The sequence below is a fragment of the Pyricularia pennisetigena genome, chromosome 6, assembly GCF_004337985.1.
Source record: "Pyricularia pennisetigena strain Br36 chromosome 6, whole genome shotgun sequence".
In the NCBI taxonomy this organism is placed as follows: Eukaryota; Fungi; Ascomycota; class Sordariomycetes; order Magnaporthales; family Pyriculariaceae; genus Pyricularia; species Pyricularia pennisetigena.
Window position 1 is genome coordinate 2,397,835 of NC_043744.1, and position 27,905 is coordinate 2,425,739.

General features: G+C 54.2%; 7 protein-coding genes across 7 annotated transcripts; 4 read left to right on the plus strand and 3 right to left on the minus strand.

Annotated features, from left to right (window-relative positions):
* Nucleotides 1–953: 953 nt before the first annotated feature.
* PpBr36_04537 (uncharacterized protein) lies at nucleotides 954–2,304 on the minus strand (the record flags this gene model as incomplete). The annotated part of the gene is made up of 3 exons (XM_029891696.1): nucleotides 954–1,672; nucleotides 1,821–2,144; nucleotides 2,235–2,304. The coding sequence occupies 3 exons, from the start codon at nucleotides 2,302–2,304 to the stop codon at nucleotides 954–956; spliced, it is 1,113 nt and encodes a 370-aa protein (XP_029749843.1).
* Nucleotides 2,305–4,127: 1,823 nt separating this feature from the next.
* PpBr36_04538 (uncharacterized protein) lies at nucleotides 4,128–5,474 on the plus strand (the record flags this gene model as incomplete). Its single annotated transcript, XM_029891697.1, has 2 exons — nucleotides 4,128–5,032; nucleotides 5,096–5,474. 2 exons carry the CDS (start codon nucleotides 4,128–4,130, stop codon nucleotides 5,472–5,474), a joined length of 1,284 nt encoding a protein of 427 aa, XP_029749836.1.
* A 217-nt stretch (nucleotides 5,475–5,691) lies between these two features.
* On the minus strand, nucleotides 5,692–10,139 carry PpBr36_04539 (uncharacterized protein; the record flags this gene model as incomplete). The annotated part of the gene is made up of 7 exons (XM_029891698.1): nucleotides 9,933–10,139; nucleotides 9,499–9,702; nucleotides 9,064–9,431; nucleotides 6,986–7,086; nucleotides 6,812–6,917; nucleotides 5,798–6,740; nucleotides 5,692–5,718 (listed from the first exon to the last, which is right to left on the minus strand). Exons 2-7 carry the CDS (start codon nucleotides 9,523–9,525, stop codon nucleotides 5,692–5,694), a joined length of 1,572 nt encoding a protein of 523 aa, XP_029749837.1. The 5' UTR covers nucleotides 9,526–9,702; nucleotides 9,933–10,139.
* On the plus strand, nucleotides 6,090–6,697 carry PpBr36_04540 (uncharacterized protein; the record flags this gene model as incomplete). Its single annotated transcript, XM_029891699.1, has 2 exons — nucleotides 6,090–6,593; nucleotides 6,650–6,697. 2 exons carry the CDS (start codon nucleotides 6,090–6,092, stop codon nucleotides 6,695–6,697), a joined length of 552 nt encoding a protein of 183 aa, XP_029749130.1.
* A 2,002-nt stretch (nucleotides 10,140–12,141) lies between the features above and the next one.
* Nucleotides 12,142–17,589, plus strand: PpBr36_04541 (uncharacterized protein; the record flags this gene model as incomplete). Its single annotated transcript, XM_029891700.1, has 3 exons — nucleotides 12,142–12,769; nucleotides 12,854–15,859; nucleotides 15,929–17,589. 3 exons carry the CDS (start codon nucleotides 12,142–12,144, stop codon nucleotides 17,587–17,589), a joined length of 5,295 nt encoding a protein of 1,764 aa, XP_029749129.1.
* Nucleotides 17,590–18,571: 982 nt separating this feature from the next.
* PpBr36_04542 (uncharacterized protein) lies at nucleotides 18,572–20,924 on the plus strand (the record flags this gene model as incomplete). Its single annotated transcript, XM_029891701.1, has 4 exons — nucleotides 18,572–18,947; nucleotides 19,069–19,168; nucleotides 19,262–19,425; nucleotides 19,513–20,924. 4 exons carry the CDS (start codon nucleotides 18,572–18,574, stop codon nucleotides 20,922–20,924), a joined length of 2,052 nt encoding a protein of 683 aa, XP_029749128.1.
* A 485-nt stretch (nucleotides 20,925–21,409) lies between these two features.
* PpBr36_04543 (uncharacterized protein) lies at nucleotides 21,410–27,439 on the minus strand (the record flags this gene model as incomplete). Its single annotated transcript, XM_029891702.1, has 2 exons — nucleotides 21,410–22,020; nucleotides 22,096–27,439. 2 exons carry the CDS (start codon nucleotides 27,437–27,439, stop codon nucleotides 21,410–21,412), a joined length of 5,955 nt encoding a protein of 1,984 aa, XP_029749127.1.
* Nucleotides 27,440–27,905: the final 466 nt, after the last annotated feature.

Consider the following 27,905-nt stretch of genomic DNA (forward strand, 5'->3'; position numbering starts at 1 on the left):
CGCTGTCTGCCTCGCCGCTATGGCGATTTGCTTTCCCAGTCAAGGCGCCTGTGTCACTACGGAGTGTCCAAGACTGCCAAGCAGGTTGTAGGTGGCTCGCCAGCGCCTGTTAATTAACTTACTGACCCTCGGACTGGATCATGTTCATTTGTTTGCGAGTGAACGGACTGTAGTGGTCTGCGTTGCCCTTGTGAGATTGGAGGGAAGCCATCTCGGCGTTCGTCTGGGCAATGCTGGGTGTAACGATGACCACATGGACTTGAGGTTTTCCATCTTGGCCATGTCGGGACGATCACGTTTGTAGCTGATGGTTGTGTTCCAGAATGCTACCCAAAGCATGGAGACTCGACTGACACGTGTCTGGGGACAAAAGTAGTATGAATTTGAACCCGGGCCTGATCCTCAAGCACTTGTCCGCTTCTCTCTAGTCTCCAATATCATCGGGATGAAGCGCTGCTATTTAGGTATATGAGTGTGGTATAATATTCAACCAAAACACTATATAGAGTTAGCACTACCAGACGGCACCGACAGTGAAGTATGGGTATGTAGCATTGGCGAAGCCACCTACGATTTTTGACAGGCCGGCTCTTGCCTGTCAGCCAGCCGTGAGTCTGGGTCGCCGATTTGTTGGATGCACGATGTAATTACCAAATGGAGCCCAAGGAGGCAAGATCCCCGATAAACACGACATTTCTCCGTAGCTTACCCCGGATTGTAGGCCGCCAAGTCCTGCGCCTCTGCTGTGGATGCATCACATCCAAGTAATATATAAATAGACTTCCAACGATGGACAAGACAGCAATCGGCCCTACTGAAGTCTTCTTTTTGGGATGTTTTGACTGCACATGGTCAGATTCGATTACGTCAACTGCTAGATATTATACTACCAAGTATTGCAAATTCAGATCAACATACATCTTCGCAATACGAGAATCAGGGGTTATGCCGTCTCAGCCGCTTGATTCCTGGGCTTGGTCCTTTTCTGACGCCTCGTTTTTCTGCTCACTCTCGACTATGTCGACCGACAGGCTAGCTTCGACAAAGTCCTCTAGCTCTTCGGTCACCGTCCGTAGCTTCTCCTTGACCGCAGTAGCGCCCTCGAAGCCGACAATATGGCGGGCGGGCGGATTTTCGTGGCCGCCAATAGCCGTCAAGGCGTGCACAGTCTCCGTCACAAGCTTCTCCACAACCTGGGGCGGCAGCTTCGGGTACCGAGAGACCACCCCCTTGTGTGAGGGCTCGATGGCAGTTTCGGGGTTGGCATTCACAACGTTGATAAGCATATCTCGTATAGAAGGGGCCGGATTGGCATCGCTATCGTAGTATGGGAGCTGAGGTGTGAAGGTAACGCGGTTTGTGAGCGACTGTATTTCCATATTAGGCTGCACGATAGTCACTTTGACATTGAACGGTGCAATCTCATAAGCCAGCGAATCACAGAAGCCCTCGAGGGCCCAGGTTGAGGCTGTGTAAATTGGCATGCCTGGGGTGCCTATGTGTCCGCCGATGGTGGTGAGGATCATGATGTGTCCGGTGCGTTGTGCCCGGAGGTGCGGGAGTGTAGCCTTGATGAAATTGACCTGTGAGAAGAAGATGGTTTCGAACTGATCTCTCACTAGGTTCTGGGTGATTGCAGAGACAGATTGTTCTTCGACGGTGCCTACAACAGCTGCATCATGGTTGGTGGAAGTGTCAACGTTGCGCCGGTTATCAATCAGCATGGTCGCTGCATATCTTGGTACTTTGTTCGGATGCAGCCCCGCCGTTGCTAGCCCTGGCTACGGCAATGGTGAAGAGGAAAATGAAACATGACCAACCTTCGAACTTGCAGCAAAGCAGGATGTCTATACGGCCAAAGGCCTGGATGGCTTCAGCAACGGCAGCGCCGCATGGGCCCATAGCACGGCCATCACAGCGTATACCTCGGATCCGGTCCTTCCAGCCCTCACGGTCCTTGCGATTGCTCTTGCACTCGCTGATGAGATCACGAAATTCGGCGCTCCGAGATTCGTCTTCTATCTCCTGGGGTGGCAGACATGCCACCACATAGTCACCATGGGCCAGCAGAAGGCGAATAAGACGTATGGCCAATGGGGATAACGACTCGGTGATCAGCCATGTCCTCGGCGAGTTGTGTGTAGCTGTTTGTTGGATTTCAAATCCAGTCGTTAGCCCGCGACTTTATTTCTCAAAGCCATGGGACCGATAGCTAACGCCGAAGGGGTGCCTACGAAATGAAGCTGCTGGTGGTGCATGAGATTGTCTGCTCGCTCCAGCCTCGGAATTCTTTCGTTCCGCCATATTTCGGCAGGAAGAGCAAGCTCGGCGAGTTGGCCCCGATTTTGGCGAGGGAAGGAAGAGCAAGCTACAAAAGAAGCGAAAGAAAAGAATAGAAAAAAAAGGAATATATTGTCAAAGTTGTCGTTTTGCCGTCCCCGCCGACCAATACCCGAATTAATCAGAACCAGCAGATGAATCGAGTTTGGCCGGTAACATGTCCCAGTAGTAAAGTTGTTTGTACGCGCTAGAGATTCAACGGATGTTCCCAGGTGTGCAGAAAGATTGCTTTCATCTTGACCCTTTCTTCTACATTTCCGGGTTGTGCTCGAGATGTAAAAGCCGAGAACCACTCCGGAGTGTTTTGTTGTCGCAAATGCTCAATTACCCAAGATCGTTGTCAGCCGGTAATCAAGGGAATGGGTATGATCAATTGCCGAAAATTGATTTGTACCCAAGGTACGGGCCGCAGTCGGCTGCAATCAGCTAACAGATCCTCCATAGCCTCATTATTGTGCAATTAATTCAGATTCAATATCAGAGACAAACTTCGACTCTAATCCAACATGCCGCCTCAACTCAGTCATTACACTCTTGTTACTATACACGAAACTATGAACGGCTAGTGAAAAAAGACATTGTGAAGGCAAGGTGTTGCAGTAGAGACCTTGGCATCACATGACCGGAAGCGCTTAGTCAGCGTTGAGAGCACCTCAAAATCGCTGCCGCGATCGTTAGCCTAGATAGCGCACCCTGCCTGGATACATGGCTCTCCTACCAATCATTCAGGCTGCACGTGTACGTTAGTGCGCGTCACAAGGTGCTTAAAGTTGTAATTTCTAGGCACAATACCGACGAGCCAACCAAACAGGGCTTCACTTGACCAAGACACAACCCTACAATTATCGATGAGGATGTCAACCTACTAAGTACCACAAGTGTAAGGCACAGAGTATCCTGGGTAGCTTTTATATTTAGACCCCGGCTGTCGATCAATTCATTAATTAAGTTGCCATGGCGTTTGGATCAGTTTGAAGCAGATAGCAAAAATTCAACTGTCTTTCAAATGCATATAAATCATACACATATACCCACCAGTATTCTGCGCGCATAGGCGCAGATGTCGCAGTACCCCTACCCCACCTAAAAAACGCAACTAGCGACAGGCTAGCGCACTGTCCCGCATTCAAGCTCCAGTGGAACCCCCATGCCCAGCAAAAAAAAGCTTCCAACTGTAGTAAATGATATTTAAATTCTGTCAATTCAGTGAGTCACGTCATCGTAGAACTGCTGATCCGGGACCGGCCCGATCTTTGCACAAGCGCGGGATAATCCCAATACATTTTTGCTTGCCCGTATGGTCCGGCAGGTTTGGGAGTGTGCTGTTTGACATTGGTTGGAGTAGTCCTGAATGCATGATATTTTGACAGTTAAAACAGGCGTACCCCTCTTACCATATCGACTCTGAAGCTGCTGCCGTTCTGTTTGAGACAGCATTGCTTGCCCCTCATACACTTACTACCGCGGTCTAAGAAAAAACAAAACAAAAAGAAAAACCCAAACTAAAGCCTATGTGGAGCTTCTGCCCTTTTCTTCGCTCTCAAACATATCGTATTTGTACCTGCAGCTAGCTCACAGGACCTCGAACCAGACCTCCGAATCGGCACGCATTGTTGTATGACTCCGTAGATGACTCTGGCACACACTGTCACTATTTGAGATCTCAAAAAAAAAAAAAAAACATAGCTTGAAACAAACGTCGTTCAACCCAGGTGGTTTTACGATTGACCAAGCTTCGAGCCACATATATATCCTCACTTCAACTCACGGACTCCATACAAACAAGAATGCCCACCAGAGCTGACATCACATACTTCGGTGCCGGCCCCGCCGCGCTACCCACCGATGTTCTCGAGAAGGCTGCCCAGGCCCTGCTAGACTACAACGGCACGGGGCTTGGAATCGCCGAGCACAGCCATCGCTCCGAGCATGCGACAACCATCATCAACGAGGCCAAGGCTGACTTGCTCGCCTACCTCGACGTGCCCGAGGCTGCCGACTACGACGTGCTGTTCATGCAGGGCGGCGGCACCGGCGAGTTCGCCGCCACCGTCTACAACCTCGTCGGCGCCTGGGTCGCGCGGCAGATCAAGGCCGTGGGGCTCGAGGGTGAAAAGGACGACGCCAAGCTCGCCGAGGCCCTGAGGCCAAAGCTTCAGGACCTCAAGCTCGACTACATAGTCACGGGCGGCTGGTCGCTCAAGGCGTACCAGGAGGCCCAGAGGCTCGTCGGTCCCGAGCACGTCAACCTCGTCGTGGATTCGCGTCCCGCCAACGGAGGCAAGTTCGGTACCATCCCGCCAGAGTCCGAATGGAAATTGTCCAAGGACGCTGCCATGGTGTACTACTGCGACAATGAGACTGTCGATGGTGTCGAGTTCCCCAAATTCCCTGACGTTCTGGCGCCTTCAGGAGGGGAAGGCCCCCTAGTTGTGGCAGACATGTCCAGCAACATCCTGTCGAGGCGCATTCCGGTCAAAAACTATGGCGTGATCTTCTTTGGTGCGCAGAAAAACTTGGGCTCGACTGGTGTTACTGTCGCGGTTGTGAAGAAGAGCCTGCTGCCCCCCACGACGCTACAGCCCTCAGCAACATTATTAAGGAAGCTCGGCCTGCCTGTTGGCCCTATCATACTCTCCTACGAGACTATTGCAAAGAACAACAGTCTATACAACACACTAAGCATATTTGAGTATGTATAGCCGATTTCCTAATCAAGCAGTCATCATATATAGTACTAACCATTTCTTTTTAGTGTTTACATCGCGGGTCTGGTTCTCAAAAAACTGCTCGCGACCTACCCTGCTGACAAGGTCGACGGCCAGCAGGCTGTGGCGGACAAGAAGGCCAAGCTCATCTACGCTGCGCTGGACGCACACCCAGAAGTCTTCCGTGTAGTCCCAGCGGAGAGTGCCCGCTCAAGGATGAACATCTGTTTTCGTGTGACCAAGGGAGGCGAGGCCAACACTGATACGGCCGAGAAAGAATTCTTGAAGCAAGCGACCGCGCTGAACTTGACTGGACTCAAGGGCCATCGTAGTGTAGGAGGCATCCGCGCCAGCAACTACAACTCTATCCCATTGGAGGGCGCCGAGAAGCTGGCCAAATTCATCGATGATTTTGCCAAAGCCTAGAATGGTCAGAATAAAAATAAGGAATATGACAAAGGAAGCAGATAGAAGGCTCCGGTCGGCTATTTTGTGATTTTTATCATATTGTATCAAGTAAACGATGAAGCGGTCAATTAAACCGGCGCCTCGCAAAAACATGGCGTGACTCTCCTGTCGAATGTCGATTCGTAGAGACTTGTCGTCATTCTACCGACGCCATGATACTAAATAGCCACAGAATTCAGGAAGAATAACTTGACACGTAGTACTATAAGAGTTTTAATAATATTAGCCAACAACGGAAGAGAAGAAAGGTTGGCCACGCAGGTCAGCAAGGTTGAACGTACTGTAAGAACGGAATCGTCTGCGCCTGAATCGTCATATTGCGGGACGTAAACGTAGAGGATAAGGGCATGATCATCAGCAAAGCATGCAATCACGCGACCGTCAAGGCGCCCGACGCTGAGAACTTTGCTCAAATCTTTGCCGTCAACCCGGACGCTAGCCCACTTGTTTGGGCCAGCCTCCCTAAAGCGCGTGCTCGGGTGGTCCTCAATCGGAACTGATAGTTGAGCCGGATCGAGTTCTGGGTTTTCCAGCCCGCTCCAGACGGACTCGACGTCGAGAGAATCAGTCGCGATGCGCAGGCGCAGAGACCCGTGCATGTTTGCGCTCAACTCCAACTTGGGGCCGTTGACTGACGACGTCGTGGCCGTGGAGCCAATGTGTGATCCTCCCGCAGCCCCGGATGTCGCATGCAACCCACCTCCTGCACCACTGCTCGATGAAGCCGTCATTGCCAGCTTGGTGAAGCGGTCGCTGATGGCCTTGAGCTGCATCAGAGGCGGCAGCTGGATGTGGACGTCGGGCTCGCGCACCTTGGGCTGCATGATTGTCTCTACTGTTTCTGGATGCAGCACGCGCACGGGTATGTCCTGGGTGATGACCTTTTCGCGCTCTCGCTTCATAGTGAGTTCAAGAGATTCTTGCATGAAGGAGGCGTCATCGGCAAACGGATCATCAAATCCGCCTCCGGCCCTGGACCTGCCATATCCTCCAAAGCCGCCACCCGTCCCTCCCTGGTTTGGTGGATTTGTGGTCGTCCGGATGGTCATGGACAGGAGTGGAATTCCGTTCTTCTTGGTAAGGCGTAAATCGGCATCGGTGCTATTTATGGCAGATTTGAGTGCACGCTGCAGCGGGCCAAGGGGCAGCTCGAGATTGATGGTGTTATTCGCCTCGGCTGACTGAATGTGGTAGTTCTCGAAGATGAGATCCATAGACAGTGTGCTAGACTGTGTCAGCCTTGGAAGCTGAAGCTGAAGCTGCGTTATGGTATATCAAAATGGCCACCAACTTACGCCCATACTTGCGACCCTTGGGCCGGAATCACAGTGAAGCGGGCCGTATCATCGTCAAGCCTCACCCAAGCAATTTTCTCCAGGGAGCTGAGAGCAGCTGTCAACTCTGGCGATAAAGTGTCAGCCACACAAGGAAAACAGGCGTTGCCACAGGTGAGCTGTCATGTAGCGTACTGGAAAAGGTGCGTATATTCTTCAGCTCAGTCTTGAACCGCATCTTGCGAGCGGCACAGAGCCTGGCGCCAACAGGCTTGGCTTTTCTGTCATGGAAGGCCCTGGCACAGGGGGGGAATTATCTGACAATGCAGCGGGATATGTAGCATTCGGACGCGAGTTGGTTTCAACAACCAAACTTGACGCGTCGTTGCTAAAGATTCGGGGGTGATGCCAATTGCGGGGTAGCTAGCACTCGACGATCTCCCGTGGCTCGAGCGCTGTAATCCTTGCTGAGGTACAGCTCGACCCCGCCACAACCCCCCCTCTACTGCTGCCATGGCGAATTGACGAGACCCTTACCGAAAGTATGTCTGCACCCTTCAACACCTATGATCTTGAATTCATTTGGTTCCAAATCACCAAGCCTCTAAAGAAAAGACCTCCAAGCTTACCGTGGTAAAGACATTCCGTCCCGGTAAGCGAAGGGAATGAAATAAATTACATCTTTTCACGGCGCATTTAAATGCGTCGTAACACCCGCCCGTCATGCCATGACTTCCCCATTCTCGCTTCCAAGGGTCCAAAAGTTCATTGGATCTTCCCCGTATTCTGGGATCACAATACGTTCCATCAACCGAGGCTCTAGCTGCTGAAAGACTCTGTCTTGTTGTGCCCACCACCTTTCATAGGCTCGACGAGCTACAATCATCTTTTCGACCTTGCTGACTGCTGTGTGCTTTTCTCTCAGGCAGCAGAGTTTGCCGAGAAAAGATCGTGGCCGTTCTTGCCAATGTTCTCTGGCATAAGCATGGCAGAATGTGCACACTTGGTCGAGTTTTCGGCCTCGCCAGATCCAGCGACGCTTCGCCCCTACGTCAGAACCACTGTTGTCGTTTCCGTGCGCCATCGAGCTTGGTTTATATGCTTCGATACCACAGCTCGAACCGGTGAGCGCGTAGGGCCTTTGAGGCTCGAGCATTGGTAGGACCGGATGATAGCATCTGGTCTTTGGTCAGACAGTTCCCTTCATATGATCCTTCGTCCGGGATAGGTTCGTATACCTGTGTGACATTGATGCCCGGCATATCGGACAAGCTGGCGGCTGCTTCATTCCGAGCCACTGCTTGATGCAAATCGAACCGAAGACATGGCCACAGGGTAATGAGGCCATCTTCTCGATTTTACCATTTGCGCTCGGCTCTCCCACGACCTCTTGGCATATTAGACACTCTTGGATTATTGTCGTTGTTTCCTGGAACTGGCTCTTTTTCTTGCGGAAGCTAGAAGCCAGAGTCCTTGAGCAAGAAAGTATTTGTATCACCATAGTTCCCAGAGCGGTACCGGTGCGTGCAAGCTGAAAGCCGTCCAAGTCAGGGGAATGGTGTGCCCGGCTGCTGATGTGATATGCGGTAGATGCGCCTGCTCCTCGGATAGCTAGGAAGTGTCACTGTGGTCTCAGACCAGCTGGAAAAGGCCCCGACTTTGAGATACAAACTGATGCCAGAAGTGTTTGCAGCCCAAATACGATGAGACTTCTAGGTTGTGAGAATCGGGCTTTGCGCACCACAAGTAGAGTACAAAAGTCTTCAAAGCGGTGCACACAAGCTCATGAGGGTTTAGCTTTAGCCCCTTTCCAGCAGCAATAGCGCGTGACTAACATGCTCCGTCGGGTTGACAGTCAGTAATTAAGTTGAAATAGGGCGGTCATCTGAATCTCGTGCGTATCATCAGGGCCTTTAGTTGAGACTCCCGAAATTCCAGCACATGCCACGATATGCTTCGTCTTGAGTTTCTGCATATGGCAACATAGTAGCCTGGTCACTGTGATTCGAGATGACAAATAAATGATCTTTCTCGGAAACAAACGCTGTTAACTCGGTCTTTAAAGTTTGTTCGATATTAAGTGTGACTAGTTAAGTTTAAAGTGATCGAAGCATTGCTCTGCGTTGTATTATTCACGAGCGTCAGCGGTCGCTTTCGCTATCACTGTCATCTATAAAGCCCTGCTCGAGGCTTCAGGTACACATGTGTCAGTAAATCAGTCACTCATCAAGAGAGGTTCAGAACGTCCTCCTCAGAGAAGACCCAAAACATACTCTCGGCTCAACCTCCGTGTCAAGTCTGGCCTCTGGTTTTGACTGGACAGTTCGGACCTTGTCCGTCCATTATCAATAACATCCCCAAGTTCCTCACCAAGCTCGGAGTCGTAGTCCTCCTCTGAGATATCCTCCCTCGAAGCACCACCCATCACGATCGCATCGTGTTCACTTCGCCATGATGATGGGTTGAGATAGCGGGCAATGCTGCCTTGCAATCGATGGCGGATGGAAGAGGTGCGGTCTGTGATGGAGTCGAGCGGGATGTATTGGCTATATCGGTTCTGGTAGCGCTGCCATATTGGAACGACGACGTATGATATCAGGAGGAAAAGGAGCAGCGCAATGACCGCCGGGACGATCAGTGACTGGTCGTGTTTATCAATTAACAAGTTTACATTACAAGCGGACAGACCGAGGGACAGGATAGTATACCTTTATGACGGATATGGTGGCCCCCATCGGGGCTGAGGATATGGCTAAATGAGATGTTGAGTAGTCTGCTACCTTGTTGCGATCCGAGTCGCGTCGCGCAGGACAGAGTTAAAGTGGATCTGGAGAAAAGGCGAAACAGACTGTTGGATTCAACCAAACGGCGAAGATTCATGGAAGGACACCCCAGGACCAAATCCTACCTACCTGGGGGAAAAAAAAAAAAAAAAGAAAGCAGGCTCAGCGCAACGGCGCACAACCACCCAATAGAAGTGCAACCGCGTCTGGGATCCAAAAAGGTCGTGCAATGAGACAATATCTAATGTAGCTTTACATTGCCTAGCATTGTGACAAAGCTAGCTGCACTTTCAAATGGCTGGAATTGAAGGTAAGCTACACATAAGATTGACGCATGTATGGTGAGTTCTGACAGACACTGTGATTCGTCCCAAGGCGCTCGGCAAAGTCAGAACCAACGCTTTCGTCATCATTCTGGAGTGACACAGCTAAAGGAAGGTCGGTCCAATAATGGCGCGGGCCAGGGCAGATGTGGCTTGACGAGCCTGTCCGTTTCCAATTCAAGCCACATAAGCGGTCCGCGGACACGGAGACTTCCACCTGATTCATGGTTTGGCCAGGGCTGGCTGCACATGCCGTATTAAAAGTAGAGATGCTTCCGAAGGCAGGCAGGTAGGTGCCCTCAGGTGCCTTACCTTTCCGCGTCTAGTCTAATAATTAGGAGTTAGTGTACCTTGATAGATTTGCAAGATAGCGACTGGATGCAGAATTTCTTGAGATGATCTTGACCTGCTCAAGATTTTGATTTGGTACCTTTTAGTTATTACCAATTTCGGAGAGATTAGACTGGATGCTACATCGCCACGCAATATTGATACCTGAGCCTGTCAGGACCCTGAATATGTTGTCCTTATAGGGTCATATTGTGTGGAGTCGCTTTCTGCTAAGTATTCCCAATGGATACTGTCAGGTTGTAGGTATATTGGAAGTGTGGACGAAAACAATGCCACCATACCTGGTTAGCGAATATTATCCATCTTCCCACCCCTTTGACTGATCGATCGCGAAAAGCCCTAATTTGGGGTAGAAATCGCGTGTTTTCTCCTTGACAAGTCGGTGGTTTTGATATTTCTTGAACTGGGCGACAGTCGTTCCGCACGGACCATTGCGTCTCTCTCTGGGGAACCCTTTGAAGCCTGTTACCCCTGACGTGTCAAATATGGCACAGGGGTCCTGGGCTTCCCAGAATTAAAGCCCAGCAATGGCAGTTTCAGAGCCAATCTGGACTCTGCATCTCACCTGATGATCCAGGATAGAAATGGAACCTAACCACGCTTTTGAGGTACGGATCACGAAGTAATTTTGGAGGCACGCAGGGTACTTCAAGTAGGGGGTATGGTAATTTTGGTAGAATTGTTGGCGGCAGTTTAAATGAGTTTGATGAATAATTATTTTTGCGCTGTCAAACGGCGAGCTTCCCGATGTCAAAAATTGAATCAGGTTTTATTTATTTTCATCTGTACCACTACTGAACATATGTAAGCATGGTCTGATACAGTGTTAGGAAACAAAATATTACCTGGGTTGCCCTATACTTTTATGCTGATCTGGTTTGCCTGATACCGTTTATGCTGAAGTCGTTGCGGTTCTCAAGCGGTATTTGGTACTGGCAGCGAACGCCACTTCCAATCCACCCCTATCTCCAACCAAACCGGGCCTGGATTGAATTTAATTTTGGTGTGGTCCGTCCGGTTCGCTACGCCTGTGGACTCCAGCTGGCTGCACGTTGCATGCGATGATTTCGCATTAGGCGGTATACCTAACCGCATTTTGCGCTGCAGGCACGACATTCTGGTTTGCCGGGCTGTTGGCTGCACGCGACCCATGCTCTCGGAGACTCGACGGCGGCACGCATTCTACCGTAGTAGGTCTTGGTCGGTTGGTCGATTCCACTCAAACTGATTTGGTTGATTGTCTGTCCCTTTTTCCTGACAAACGTCTGCACGACCAGAAAAGTATAAAAAAAAGTAGAAAAATAGAAAGACGTGTCAAGGTGCGTTTCGGTAGTGCAGTGCGCATGTGTGCAATTGAGCAGGCATTCCCCTCAACGGCCGTTCTGCTTGATTGATGCAAAACTATGTACACTTAAGTCTCTAAACAGCCCCGATTCATGCAGAATTCCCTTCCCTCATAAGCTCCACCAGCAGGACCAGTGAACGATACAGGCACTACAGAGTCGCCAGGGTCGCCAGGGTCGCCCTAGCATGTTCTGTCTGGCTACTCGCCACCCACCTGCACCCCTTCGACCATAATCCCACTGCATCCAATTGCCCAATACCAGTACACAACCAACAGGCAGCTCCAACCAGAGAGGGCTTTGACGACAATGCAGGCGTCAACAGCAGCCCTGTTTCTGAGACACGAATCCTTGTAAACCTGCGGCTTAGCTACCCACATCGACCACACCCATCATCGGCCGCCGTCGAGAGAGGGGACTGCCAGTTAGACAGATAGAGAGAGAGAGAGAGAGAGAGAGGCAATAGACGACGTACAGTACGTCCGGCAGTGCTGGTAGAGGGGATTCGGCTGTTTCAACCCACACCCCCTCCCTACGCGACCGGATTCGCCATGTCTTCAACCGACAAGTCCTCGAGGCAATCCTCAGGCGGCAAATCCTTTTTCTCACGAAGCAAGAACAAGGAAAGACGAAACACCAGCGACGACTCCAACGGCCGCTACCTCGTAGGCGGCGACCAAGACCATGCCAGCATAATCTCGTCCCGGGCCTCTTCGCGACACCAACGGGACTCTTCAGTTGTATCCATAGATGCCCCAGACTCACCGAACCCGGGCCTCAACCATATGGCTGGTGTTATCACCTCCATTCCATATGACAACGTTCCACCGGACCGCCGCTCCCCCATACCCACCGAATATCTGCCCAAGGGCGACCAGGCACCTGTGCGCCGCGACCCTCTGCCGCACCAACTGAACAAGGCCGGCTCCGACTTTCATCAATATCCTAATTTTGAGAGCAACTCGATGGATTACAATCGAATCTCCCACTCGTCCCAAGGGCCGCGAGTAGTCCCGGGCTCCAACGTCACTATGGCTTCCACCGGTCGCCAGACTCAGTTCCAGCAGTGGGGCCCGGCCCGGGACAGCGGCTTCGGGGGTGGCTCACACAACTCACGATATAACTCATACGCTACATCGGCAGGTCGTAGTTCTGCCGACCAATCTAGTATATATTCTGGTAAGGGCTTGCCATGTCCTGCAACGGATGCTGCTGGCGCTTGCGATCGGCCCTCGAACTGACTTGAACATGCGCTCTTTACAGCTTTACCTAGCGCCTCGTCCCAAAGTTCATATCCCGTACAGTCTCCAAGAGAATCCCACCGGCTCACTAAGTTCCCCGGGTCTCCCTCTGCTATTTCTCAAGGTTCCAGCGACGATTTCAGATTAGCAAAACCCGACGATGACCACATAATCGAGCAGATGTTTCTTGCTTTGATGCAAAAGCGCGGCTGGCACAACCTCCCTGATCAAGCTCGCCGGCAAATGGTTGCATACCCTGCCGCCAAGAAATGGACACTGATTTATCAAGATCGTTTGAGCGAGTGGCAGGGTGAACAGCGCAGGAGGCAGACCGCAAGACCGGGCCAAATCCAAAGCTTCGATGTGACAACATTTTCTGACGAGGAGGGGACGCCAGAGTGGTACGTCAGGAAAGTTATGGACAACAGCCTGGACACCAAGCTACTCGGAAGCCTTGAGGTCAGCCTGCGAACCCAGCAGATCAACTGGGTCAAGCGTTTTATAGAATGTCAGGGCCAGGTGGCTTTGACGAACGTGTTGATGAAGATCAACCGCAAGACAGCATCAGGACCGGCGGGTGTGACCCCGGATGCTAAAAACGACAAGAATCTCGATCGGGAATACGAAATCGCCAAGTGCCTCAAGGCTCTGATGAACAACAAGTTCGGCGCCGACGATGCGCTCGCCCACCAAAACGTCATTGTCGCCCTGGCGACATCCCTGATGTCTCCGCGACTTCATACCCGGAAGCTCGTTAGCGAAGTCTTGACGTTCTTGTGTCATTGGGCGGATGGCGAGGGCCACCTCAAGGTCATACAAGCGTTGGACTATGTAAAAAATCAGACAGGGGAGAATGGCAGGTTTGATGCCTGGATGAGACTGGTCGAGGTCACCGTGGATGGCCGAGGCAAGATGGGCAGTCTGGTCGGCGCAAGTGACGAGATGCGCAGCGGCGGCGTTGGCGCGGAAAACCTTCTCATGGAGTACGCTGTCGCGACGCTCATACTGATCAATATGATTATCGATTCTCCGGAGAAGGACCTTCAGCTTCGGCTGCACATCCGGGCCCAGTTTAACGCATGTGGTATTAAGCGTATCCTCACCAAGATGGAGGCATTCCAATATGACCTCATCGACAAGCAGATCGAGCGCTTCCGTTCCAACGAAGCCATCGATTATGAGGATATGCTGGACAGAGAAAACAGCAGTATCAAGGATAATGTCGAGGGCGAGATCAAGGACCTGAACGATCCAGTCCAGATCGTCGATGCTATACAAAGTCGACTGCAGGGGTCTAGGACGCATGACTACTTCGTCTCGGCTCTCCAGCACCTGCTTCTGATTCGGGAGAACGATGGAGAGGAGCGCCTTCGGATGTTCCAGCTCGTGGACTCGATGCTCAGCTACGTCGCGATGGATCGTAGGCTGCCGGATATGGACCTCAAGCAGAGCCTTAATTTCACGGTGCAGAGCTTGTTAGACAAACTGCATACGGACTCGGAGGCCCGGCAGGCTCACGACGATGCCCTCGAGGCACGGCAAATAGCGGATGCCGCTATGGCCGAGAGGGACGAGGTGAAGGCGCAGCTCGAGCTCGGCGCTGATGGACTGGTGGCAAAGCTGCAAAGGCAACTAGACGAGCAAGCCAGGTTCATAGAAGCCCAGAAGAGACAAGCGGATGGATTGAAATCAGAGCTTGAAAACCTGCAAACTATCCGTGCCAAGGAGGCCCAGAGATACGAACTGGAGACGCGAGAGCTGTACTTGATGCTCCGGGATGCCCAGGACGTCGCGGCATCACAAGCCGTCAAAGGCGTCAAGGCGGCTGGCAATGACGAAGCCGCTCGTGTACAGCAGCAAGGGATCCTTGACCGTGATAGGCTTATGGAGCGACTGCAGATGCAGATTGAACGACAGAAGACGCAGTTCAAACTCGAGGGCAGGGTCTGGGGCGAGGCAGCCGGTCCATCGGACAGGCTTCGTGCGTTGCGGGAAGAGATGGACGGGGTTGGTGGCGATCCGGGCATGGACGAACAGGAAGATGCTGTGTCGGGAACTGCACCAAGGGACTTGACCAACAGCATGCTCGGGAGCGTCAAGCGCCAGACCCGGGTCTCTCGAAAACCTGTCAAGTCGTCTGCGAACTTGGTTCCAGGCGCGGTTGCAGAAGAGGATATTCCCGAGGAAGACGACGAGGACGTCATTTACGAAAAGCCACGTGTTGTAGAGATCAGGAGGCCGACCGTCGACCCCAAGCAACAGGCTGGTCTGCTCAACGAGATTGTCGGCAAAGTGAAGAGATATGACGGCAGCGACTCGGAAGATGCAGAGGATGGTGTTACTACCGGCCCAACACATCCTAGCTTCGAGTCTCAAACGCCTCTCACGCCCAAGGATCAAGAGCCTCCCAGGACTCCAAAGATCGAAGTCACACCGGCCATGGATGGGGTCGTCGGTACGGCCGCGCCACCACCACCACCTCCGCCTCCTCCAATGCCAGGACAACTCCCCGGGGCACCACCACCTCCGGCGCCTCCCCTACCTGGCACCGCCGGGATACCTGCACCACCGCCGCCTCCTCCTCCTCCTCCTCCACCTCCTTTGCCTGGCAAGGGCATGCCAGCACCGCCGCCGCCGCCACCACCACCACCACCCCCTCCTCTTCCTGGCATGAAGGGTATGCCTCCGCCGCCGCCTCCCCCAATGCCAGGGTCAATGTCGGGCCATTTCCTGGCAAAGCAGCCTGGTTTTGTTGCGCCTACAATCGGGCTGCCCGTTGTGCGACCGAAAAAGAAGCTCAAGGCGCTGCATTGGGACAAGGTCGACGCGCCATCCACAACGCATTGGGCAGCGCATGCGCCGTCTGCTGAGGAACGCGAGGAGAAGTACCTTGAGCTGAGTCGTAAGGGTATTCTTGATGAAGTTGAGAAGCTCTTCATGGCCAAGGAGACCAAGATGATTGGCAAGGGGCAATCACACAAAGATGACAAGAAGCAGATTATTTCTGCTGACTTACGGAAAGCCTATGGTGAGTTAACTCCCGTGTTCCTGCTGATGCCAATCAAAACATGTGTTGTTCGCTAACCGAACTGTATAGAAATTGCCTTTGCCAAATTCTCAAGCTACTCGGTTGAGAAGATTGTGCAAATTATTATACACTGTGACAAAGAAGTTCTCGACAACAATGTGGTCATGGACTTCTTGCAGCGAGAAGACTTGTGCAATATACCCGAAAACATAAAGAAACAGATGGCACCGTACAGCAAGGACTGGACGGCGCCCAAGGCCACAGAAGAGTCACGTGAACTAGACCCGGCGGAGCTTACTCGGCAGGATCAGATATTCCTGATGACTGCCTTTGACCTCAACCACTATTGGAATAGCAGGATGCGGGCACTGGCTCTCACCCGAAGCTTCGAGCCAGATTACGAAGAGATCTCGGAGAAGATCCGGCAGGTGGTCAGCGTGTCCGAGTCACTGAGAGACTCGGTATCGTTGATGAACGTTCTTGGGTTGATTTTGGATATCGGTAACTACATGAACGACGCCAACAAGCAGGCGCGTGGTTTCAAGCTGAGCTCCCTTGCGCGCCTGGGCATGGTCAAGGACGAGAAGAACGAGTCGACTCTGGCCGACTTGGTGGAGCGAATCGTTCGGCAACAGTATCCCGAATGGGAGAGTTTTGTCACGGACATCGGGGGCGTCTTGACCGCGCAGAAGATCAACATCGAGCAGTTGCAGACGGACGCAAAGAAGTACGTGGACAACATCAAAAACGTGCAAAGAGCGCTAGACTCTGGAAAGCTCTCAGACCCGACGAAGTTCCATCCCCAGGACCGGGTATCGCAGGTGGTGCAGCGCTGCATGAAGGACGCGCGGCGCAAGGCGGACCAAATGTCACTGTACCTGGAGGAAATGGTGCGAACGTACAATGACATAATGACGTTTTATGGAGAAGACCCGGCAGACGAGAACGCGCGGCGCGACTTCTTTGCTAAGCTGGCGCTGTTTGTCACCGACTGGAAGAAGTCACGCGAAAAGAATGTGCAGCTCGAGGAGACGCGACGCAAGAACGAGGCGAGCATGAAGCGCAAGCAGGCCCAGTTGAAGCCGCTCGGCATCGGAGGCTCATCGGACGTCGGGCCGGTCAGCCCCAGCAGCGCGGGTGCCATGGACAGCCTCTTGGAGAAGCTGCGCGCGGCGGCACCACAGGCGCGCGACCAGCGCGACCGCAGGAGGCGTGCGCGGCTCAAGGACAGGCATCAGGTACGCATCGCGTCAGGCCAAAAGATCCCCGACCTCAACGAGATCCCAGAGGTCGAGGCGGGTCTGCAGACTGGCAGGAGCACGACGAGCTCACGTGCCACGGACGACGATGGAAACCTGCTGAGCCCCGACCTCGCGTCTCTAAGCTCGCCCAAGTCGGGGGACGAAAACGACGTGGCCCAGCGTGCGGCCATGATGCTTCAGGGCATGCGAGATGGCGAAGGCGCCGAAGATGCGGAGAAGCGGGAAATGATGCGGCGGGCGCGACGGCAGACTGCCGAGGAGGAGCGACGGGCCCGGAGAAGAAGGAGAGAACAAGCAGGCTCGACGATCAGCAGCAACGGGGGCGACTTGGAAGAAAAAGCAGAAGAGGCGGCGGGCGACGGGGCAGAGGACGCGAATGGGGGGGACACGCCGACGCCGAAGCCGGAGCAGGAGCCAGGGTCCGAGTCAGAGCCCAAGCCGGAAGCCGCGGTGGCTGCTGCTACGTGATGATGATGATGATGATGATGATGAAGGGGCGGAGATGCTCTTCATTGTCAAATATATCTGAAGTGCAAGAGTATTGATACATGACCGCGTCACGTCATGTCATATTAACCCATCATACAACCGACATCTTCGTACATAATGTTTACTGCATGCCCTTCTCTGGGAGAAGGGCCGGGGGCCGGAAGCCATAGAGGAGATTAGAAGGGTCAACGTCCAGCATTCAGGTACGGGTCTTGCATTTAAGTATCTAGATACCTGCCTACCTACCCAGCAAAGAAGGATCCCAGGGCGAAGGGGAAGATGGGCAAGTTTTTTTTTTCTTAAAAAAAAAAAAAAAAAGAAAAGCTAAAGCCCTTCGTATAAATAACAAATATTTATTCAGTGGAAGACGCCCTTTTGCTGTTTGTCGTCGCAACTCGACGAATGCCTGAACGTTAGCTGAGTCGCTTAAAGCAGTTTTGGGGGCACCCCCACTCCGGCGATCTTTATGCCGTAAACCGAGCGAGTACAGCAGCTAAAAACCCCTCATCTATGGAGCCAGCCATATTAGCCGATAACGCAGGGAATAACATGTCAACTCCAACAATAAAGTAGAGAGAGCGAAGGAGAGAGAGAGAGAGAGAGTGTGTGTGTGTGAGTGTGTGTGCGAACCCCCACTTTGGAGACTTGGAAATGCGGAGTATTTGTCCGACAATGAAAGTTGAGCATGTAGGGTGAGTTGGGAGTTAGGGCAGTTCAATATAAGTTGGTAGTGATGCGGCGACTTTTGGTGATGGCCCGCATCAGTCGTCGTGTAACAAACCGGTTGGAGTTGAAGACTATCCGTCTATCCATTCTTTACTTGACTGTTGCTACATAACATCACAAGTCTGCGGAGTTGGAACTGGACGACAAAACATATACAGTAAAAGGAGAAGAGAAAAAAAAATAGATGCATCAAACCAACGCAGCATAACGCCACTAAAACAAAAACAAGATAACAATGGACGCAAAGACCGGCATGGTCCTCGGCTACGAAGGCCGCCACCCCTTCAGCAAGGTGCAACTGACGGACCGGTCGTCGGTGCAGGAGCTCCTGCGCACGCTGTTGGACCCGCTGGAGCCCTTCTTCTCGCCGCGCAGGGCCCGGGTCCGTTGCCCCGGCGCCACGGCCGTGCGCTTCGACCAGGCCTCATCCGACCTCGAGGGCCTCGCCCGCCCGCTGTGGGGTCTTGCGTGTCTGCTGGCCGGCGGCGGCGAATACCACGGCACCCAGTGGTGGGTCGAGGGGCTCAAGGCCGGCACCGACCCCGAGAGCGACGAGTACTGGGGCTACCCAAGGGATAACGATCAGAGGATGGTTGAGATGTGTCCGTTGGGTATGTTGAAACCATGTTGGCAGGAGACTGGACTGGACCAGTCCTGGACTTGGGGGGCCGCCATCAGATGTTTTGCATGGTTGACTGACTATGTGAACTTGTGTGTTCTTTTTCTCATTAGGATTCGCACTGGCTGTTGCGCCTGTATTTTGGGAATCCATGTCGGCCAAAGAGAGGGATAATGTAGAGAAGTGGCTGGGGAACTCGATCAACGAAAAGAAGTGAGTGGCATGTTTAGTTTGCCCCCTGATCCATCAGCATGAGTGTAGATAGATATAGTTTTCACTGACATGAGCTACTCGCCCCCTCTACAGCATGCCCAACACAAACTGGCTGTGGTTCAGGGTGTTTGCAAACCTGGGGCTCAAGAAGAATGGCGGCAAGTTCTCGCAGGAGAGACTAGACAGCGATATCGAGCACCTCAACACATTCTACCGTGGCGACGGATGGTCCAACGATGGACCTGAAGGAATACACCGTAAGCATTCATTAAGGATCTAACCCCCTCCCCCCTTTGTATGGTTTGTTCGTCAGCTAACCGAGACTGAAACTCCACGCCATCCAGAGATGGACTATTACTCTTCCAGCTTCGCCATCCACTTCCTCCAACTCCTCTACGCTAACCTGGCGGGAGACCAAGATCCTGACCGTGCACAGGAGTTCAAGAAGCGTGCGCAGATGGCCGCTCTGGACCTGATCCACTACTATGACCCCGAAGGCCGCTCCATCCCCTTTGGCCGCAGCGTCGGCTACCGCTTCGCCATGGTGTCCTTCTGGGGCGCCCTGGCCTACGCCGACGTCGACCTCCCCGCGCCGCTGACCTGGGGCATGGTCAAGGGCATCGTGCTCCGCCACCTGCGCTGGTGGCAGACGCAGCACGACATGTGGAGCCCCAGCGGCACCCTGACCGTCGGCTACTCGTACCCAAACATGTACATGGCCGAGAACTACAACAGCCCCGGCTCCCCGTACTGGGCCTGCCTGGCCTTCATCTGCCTCGCCGTGCCCGAGTCCCACCCCTTTTGGTCCTCGACCGAGGAGGCTTACCCGGAAGCGCTCATCCCGGCCGTGAAGCCCCTGCCGCATCCGGGCCACATCATGAGCCGCCTGGGCGGCCACACAATGCTCCTGTCGTCGGGACAGGCCTGCAGCTACCCGATGAAGGGCACCCACGCAAAGTACGGCGGCTTCGCCTACAGCAGCGCCTTTGCCTACTCCGTGCCTCCGGGCCTCTTCACCCTCGAACAGTACGCCCTGGCCAGCCAGATGGGTGTCTCCGATGACGGTGGCGAGTTCTGGAAGGCCCGGCGCGCCTCTGAGTATTCTCGGCTCGAAACCAGAGGAGGAGGAGGAGGAGGAGGAGAGGGGGACTCGTCGTCTCCGGTTCTCGTCTCCCTGTGGAAGCCCTTCCCGGACGTCGAGGTACGGACGCTGCTGGTGCCGCCCGAACCCGCCACGCCCAACTGGCACCTCCGCGTGCACTTCATCCACTCCAAGGGGGCCAGGGATGTCATGACGGCCGACGGGTCCTTTGCGGTGCGCAACGAGAACGCGACCAACGGCCGCTACCTGGAGCCGTACGACGCCGGGGTCGGCGAGGGCACACGGCCGCGCATCATTGGCAACTACGACCTGAACAGCCCGGACGGATGGGCGACGGGGTCCGAGGGCGCCTTTGCCGTGTCGCGCCTTGCCGGCGCGGTCGGGATCCGGGCCATCGAGCCCGTCGGTGCGGAGGTCGAGGAGCGCCGCGCCAACATTGTTAACGCGGACCCCAACTCGAACCTGGTCGAGAGCCGCTCCTGCATCCCGACGCTGCAGCACAACCTCAAGGGCGGCCAGAAGGCCGTGTACGTCTCGGCCGTATTTGCCAGGCCGGCCGGCCCCAACGTCGCTGTCGAGTCGTACCTCGACGGCTGGGACACGCCGCCAGAGATTCCCGCTTGGCTCAGAGACGAGATTGCAGCTTCACAGTAAACCCAGGTCTGCTTGTTGACAGTTCCTCCAGGCACAAGAAAGAGAAGGGCGGAAGAAGCAAAGTCTGTTGAATTTCTTTCTACTGTCTCCTTTAAAAAAAAAAAAAAAAAAAAAAAAAAAAAAAAAAAAAAAAACCAGAATGCAATCAAATTCAGTCAGCATAAAACTATAAGAATGTACATCTTTTTCCATCGGAATTATTACAAGCGCGTACCTGCAGCCAAGCAAAATGTAAAATGGCGCTGGAGGTCTATCAATACAAGAAAACAAGAGTACCTAACCTTCAAAATACCTCCGACCACCCCAGGAAGTGAGCAAAAGATAAACCTTTATCCCGCCAAGGCAGTCCAGGCGACCCACCCACCTCCCACCATAGCCAGAAACGCCGTGTATGCCATCTTATTTGCTTTTCGCTTCCTTGTCGCTTAACTTGTCATGGAAACTTCGTACCGTCAAACTGGAATCAGGTCATCATCTCTCTCACGCTACTTGGCCATGACATCGACGTAGCGCCCACTCTTCCGGGCCTTCTTGGCACCAGGCTTCCTTGGGCCTGCTGCACTCAGTAGATCATCAATGCTACTGGCGTTGCTCATACTGGTGCTCGGACGTGAGGGTGGTGCAAGCCCTGCCTCGCTGCCATTTGATGCTGTGCGCTGCAGCGTCGGCGGCGTGGTTCCCAGCAGCGAGGACTGTGATGCGTTTGCTGCCGCCACTGCTGCAAGATTCGAGCTGGAGGCCGACAATGAGAGTGGAGGTCCACGGGGCGGCGCGCTCGATCTCCCGCCGGGAGGTGGGGGAGCCATCATCCCACCACCTGCAGCTGGTGGCGGTGGTGTCCCTGCCGCAGAACGCGGTCCTCCCTTCGGTGGCGGCGGCGTCGATGTTGGAGTCGAGCCGGAATCTGATCCCGCCTTTTTGTTGACCCAGCGCTTGAGTTCCGGGTCAAAGTAAAAGCTGTTTTGCTCGCCTAGTTTGGCTCTGACGGCCTTGGGCTGTTCGGCAGCCAGATCCTTCTTTGCAGAGCCACCGCCGAACCAGCCTCCAAGCCAGCCCTTTTTGGCCTTGGCAGCCTTTTCGGCCTCGGCACGTTTAGCTGCAGACGAGCCATGTTAGCCAACTATTATACACTCTAGCAATGCACACTAAAATTTGACATGTCAGCTCTTACCGTCCTCTTCAGCCGCCTTGCGGAACAATTCTTGGTTCTCCTTTTCAATCTCCTCCTTGGACTTCTTGTTCGAGGTCGACGTCGATGCTATCGATGCAGAATCGTCCATGAAACTGATGGGCTTGAAATCATGCTTGGAATCGCTGCCCTTTTCACCCTCGTCATCGCGTGACATCTCTGGATCAGGCTCGTACGCCGGTGGTTCATACGGTTGGAAGCTAGGTGGCTCGTAGCCACCGGTCGAGGAGGGCTCTTCACCCTTGTGCTCAGAGTTTTCGTTTGACGACTCGTCGTTTGTCGGCATCGATGGGGGCTCGTAGCTATAAGGTGGCGGTTGATATCCGTACGAAGGCATTTCGGGTTCCTCGCTGGTCGTCTTCTTTTCGTCACTTGGTGACGCGCCATGTGCAGATCCGTTCCCTGCTGAATAATCAGGGGTATATGGCTGGTATCCAAACGAAGGCACCGGTGCGGACTCTGCTGGGGACGATCCAGAGTCTCCATAAGGTTTCGGTGCATACGAAGACTCGTTGTTAGACGTGGGAGCAAAGCCATTTTGACTGGTAGCAGGTGAGTGCAGCCCTGTCGGCTGGTATGGCGAGTAGCCAGACCTCTGGAATTCCGACGACCTGCGGGACGCCTCGGGAGAATTGCGGCTGTACTCCCCTGAGGATCGGCCAGCGGATGGAGCCCGCGCACCGTACGCTTGCTGAGGCTCATAAGGATTCGACGAGGCTGGCGCTCCGGGAGCGTACCGTGAGCTTGCCCTGGTGGCCGGCGGTGGCGGACCTTGCGATGCGGGAGGTGCGAACGAGTGAAGGCCCTGGGCACCGCCGCCAAACATCTCCATGCCGGTGGCGTTTGGTGGTGATGCCGGACGACTGATTGTGGGCGTGCCTCCAGCCACACGCGCAAAGGGACCCGCAGAGCCAGAGGGGTTAAGCATGCCGTTCTCGCTAGGCTCAGAATCATCACCGGCCACAAACTTGTTGAAGCGGTTCCAGACAGAGTCAGAAACCTTGCCCATGCTGGGCTTGGAAATCCACGAGTTCGACTCTTCCTTGGGAGCTTGCCTGAGGCGGTTGGCGAGGTTCTCCACAGCAGCCTCCAAGACGCCGTGGTGGTACGGCGAGCGCCTAGTCTGAGATGTGATGGCGTGGGCCAGAGACTCGCAGTACTGCAAAGCCTTGTCGGGGAACCCAGTCTCGGCAAGCGTCATGGCGTGCTGCAGCTTGTACGCTGCCAGATGCGGGCAGTTGACATCCTTGTTTCCGCCAGCTCCAAGGTAGAGGCCATACTCGTAGACCTCGCTGAGAAGTAAAGCCTCGGTCTCTTTGGCGAACTGATCAGCCTGCCTCTTGTGGTCAGCACCCACTAGCACAAAGTGCGAGGTAGGGTCATCCAGGCCACCAAATACGGTGGCACTGCGTGCAAACAGGTAGCATATATGAGCAGCCTCTGCCCTGCCGTAACCGGCCAGGAGGTTACCCAGCGAATTGATTGCCTGGGAGTCGTTGTTGCTCCTGTTGCTCAGAATCAACCCGAGTGTCTCACGCCACTTGTCAAGACCGGCAAGAGCATCGGTAGACTGTCCATGGACGCTGTTGGTAGGCATCAGTTGGAGACCTGCTCTGGCATGCACAGGAACCAGCTCATCGACACACTCCTCGTGGTTTCCGGACAAAACTTCATACAAGACGGCCAAAGACTCGTTGTTGTGCCCGGGGTAGTTCACTTCCTTGCGGACGAACTCTTGGGACACCTTCTTGTACAGGTCTGGCGATACCGTGTTCGCAATGAGCAGAGCATGTCCCCACAGGCGTTTATCAGCGGCATCCCATACTGCCTTCTCGCGGTCTCCCCCGAGCAGACTTCTCCTGATCTGCTCGACGACTGCAGAGTCGACAGCATCGGACTTCATTTGCGTGGCGAAAGAGCCTTGAAGGCCTGCTGAGTCCTGTCCCAGCGTGAAGGTTGTCGTTGGCTCCGATAGAGACTCGTCAAGACCAGGAGATAAGATGTTACGAACAGCCTTGTCAACTGCAGGCGAGCCCTCTAGAGCTCCGTCATGTTCGATGAAGAGGCGCAAGATCTTCCACAAAAGCACCCGCTCTTCAGTTCGCTTGTCCTCCAAGGTGGTCTGAGCGCGGAACGAATTTACCGGGTTGTTCCTCTCCAGATCCTCGATGCCGGTAGTGAGCCAGGCTACAACCTCCTTCTTCTTTGACTTGCCTCTGAGAGGGCCCGGGAATTTGCCAAGACGCTCCTCCAGAGGTTGGATTTCCTTCATGCTCTTGATTTTGACTTCACCTGGGCTGCGAAGTATCATGGGCAAGGTCTGGTTGATACCATACCTGGGAACATCCTTAGGGAATGATGTCACGATAGCGCCGCCAACGCCCCATCGGACAATCGGCGCGCCCTTCCACCTCTGCAGCGGGTCATGCTCGCGACCGTCGGTAGGAGGAACAAGGTTGAGGTTCTGTGAGGCCCTGCGAGGTCTAGACGGCATGGTCATGGGAGCAGATGCCGGTGCCGGCGTCATGGGTATGAAAGAATGCGTGGCAGAGGTGGCAGAACGAGGTGAGGTAGGATCATGGACAGAAGACGGCCTAGGTACTGGTTCCGTCGAGTTCACCGCTCCCCTACCGTACAATGCGCCAGGCGACTGAGTGTGTGATCGCGGCGGGGGTACAAAATCGGATCCATGTGGTGACAGCGTTGACTGTGCTTGAGATTGCGGCGTGTAGCTCGATACCCTCTTTGGCGGTGACAATGTGGCATGTTGCTGCGCAACCGTGACTGGCGGGGGAGGTGTTTGCCTGGACCGTTGGGACATTTGAGATGGCGCCTGCGGTGGTCCCGTTACTCCTTGCGAAGATGGCCGACTGTGTGATGAGGGAGGAGGGCCCACCTGGGGGAGAGTCTCTTCATCAACCTCACGGGTTGAAGGCAACGAGGGCATGCGGCTCAGTCTCGGCTCGTGCATAGCAGAGGCGACACGCCGATCGGGATGAGCACCATCCGCTTGAGCTGTGCCAGCTGACCTGGCACGATCATGCGAGATCTCAAAGTGAGCCAGCGGACTAGAAGTCCGAGGCTGATGGGGCAGCACTGGGGGAGCAACTACCGAATGAGACGGGGCATAGGTAGCACTTGCTGGACGATTACCCGTCGGAGCTGGAGAGTACCTGTTTGATGCCGGTGCAGCAGGTGGAGCAGGCGAGTACCTGCTGGCAACGGCTGCGGGAGGGACGAATGGTGCCGTCCCAGAGCCAGACTGCAGTGCAGCGTATGGACTGACACGCTCGGGTGCTACGAGGCCGCCCGTCATACTAGAGGCCGCTGCAGGAGGTGTGTATCCAGCCTGTGGCGGCATAGACGTAGTCGGCGGTTGGCTGTAGGGCGTCTGGGGTGCTGCCGGAGTGGGGACAGACTGCAGCTGACCAGGAGCAGAACTTGGAGAAACCTGGGCTCGCATTTGGGGAGGACCGGTTGCATTGATCTGGGGCGATGGCATGCCGTGCAGACTGGTTCGAGATGCCGGCCTAGCACGTTGCGCAAGAGGAAGATCTGCAAAGAAGCCCTCGCCCCCAGACTGAGACCTTTGGGGCGGCTGCTTTGCTGGCGACACTGGTTGACTGGTACGTCCTGGGGGAGGCGGTGACATAGGGGCAGAAGAGGCCCGGACTCCAGGAGGGCCAGGTGGGGGCTGAGATGCGCCTACCAGCGGAGACTTTTGCTGCGCAGTGGGCCGCTTTCTAGGCTTGACAATATCAGCCGGGAGGTCGTAGGGTGAGGTGTAGCCGCCCTTGGATTTGTCGGCAAAGCTAGCGGCTTTGTTTGCTTCTGGGCGCGGTGGAGGAGCACCAAACGCCGGGGCGGGTGCAAAAGGAGTTGCAACTGGTGGCTGAACAGCAGCCTGGGGTACAAATGGCGTTTGACCGGGATAGTACTGGCTGGAGTTTGAGGGTTGACGCGAGGTCGTCGGCGTGTTCTGCGCGGGAGTATACCTTCCATTCAGTGCAGGCGGTTGAGTAGATACAGCATCTTGCGTAACAGTATTTTGCTCAGGGGTATCTTCAGCATCGTCGAGAAAACCGTCGTCATCATCCCCGAAGAATGCAGCAGGATCAACTTCCTTCGAAGGATCATCGAGAATAAACCCATCGTCATCATCATCGTCAAAAGCAGCAGCCCACTTAGCGGCCAGGTCTGCGCTGTTCTCCTGAGGTTCGGCCTCAGTCTGTCCAGCCGCACCTTCATCCGAAGCGGCCTTGGCCTCTTGCTGCTCTTGGCCTTCGTCAAGCGGTTGTTGCTGGTTCCAGAAGTCCCCATCTTCCGCGGACTCCTCCTCCATCATGCTCTCAAGACCTGTGTCAGCCCTGCTGGGCGAAGCAAGATCATCCAATGCCCCCAAAACTTGCATGGTAGATTTGCGCTCCAGGGGCCTCTCGGGCAAGGAACTGCCATCGTCCTCCGCGGTCGGTTTGCTAGAGTCGCCGATCTGAGCAAAAAAGTCATCTTCACCTGTCGTGTCGTTGGCAAAGGGGTCATGACTATTTTCTGTGGTTTTCGTCGAGTAGTCTGGAGCCTGCTCCCTGGAGATCAGTGGAACGCCCTCCTCATAGCGTGCATCAGGTGCTTCCGCATCGGTGGGAGATGCCACATCTCGGCGGGAGAACTCCTCAGTGGGACGATCTGACGTTGGGTTCTCTGGCTGAGCTTCTCCATCAAACAGTTGTCTTTCCGAGCTTTCGGCGGCATACTTGACAGGCGAGGCTTCGCGATCAAGTTCGGCCATAAGCTCCTCAGCTTGACTGGCGGGCAGTAGACGCTCCGGACGCTGTGACTCTTTTTGGATCGACTGTTGCATGGGCGGCACGACTGGGAACGAGTTGGTGCGGTCGGAGGGACCCAGAAACTTGAAAGGATCTGCATCTGTCTCCGGAAGACTCCATTCTACATCGTCATCGCCATCCCAGTTAGCCTCGTGCGCGACAGTACGCGCAAACGAGTCTGACGGAAGGTGCTTCGAGGGAGTCGATTTCGCCGCTGCCGGAGCTGGCTGGGGGGTGGCTTCGGATTCTGCGGCTAGTGTAGTTGCCTCTTGCTCCGTAGCAGCATTGGTCTGCTCGAGTTCGGGTTCAGTCTGAATGGATTCCTGCGAAGAAGGATCCTTATCTGCCACGGAGACATCAGCCGTTGACGGCGATGCATCTTCGTTATGGGCCTCTGGAGTTGCCGTCGCGGAAGGGGTCTTTGAAGGTTGAGTTGGGATGTCATGAGCAGCATTGGGCATAAACGCCGGGTGCCATGTTGAATTTGCCTCTTCAACAGGCATCGCGATGCCGTGTCTTGTGATGGGTTGAGGTCGAGCGGATGTCTAGAAGTCGTCGAGAAATCTGATATCAAGAAGGTAATGACTGTGAACAATGTTCGTGATCAGCACATCATGGCTCTCTTTATTTCTAAGCCCAGCGCTGAATTGTTGGGGCAAAGGCAAGGCAAGGCAAGGCAAGGCAAGGCAAGGCAAGGCAAGGCAGATAAGGTAAGGTAAGCAGGTAAATAAACAAGTGGTGGATAGTGGCACTTGAGAGGATTGGCAGTAGTGGTAGTGTCATGACCGTTCACGGCCCAACTCGACACGTTGAATAGATTGCAACTGCAGGCGCGCAGCTGGGCCAGCAAGGTAGCTGGATAAAAGAAAGACTCACATATACAATTGATGTCAAAGTACAAAAAGAGATGTATTAAACTAGTAAACAAAATGTAGCATTTCCATCGCCCAACGGGGTATGAGGACAAGA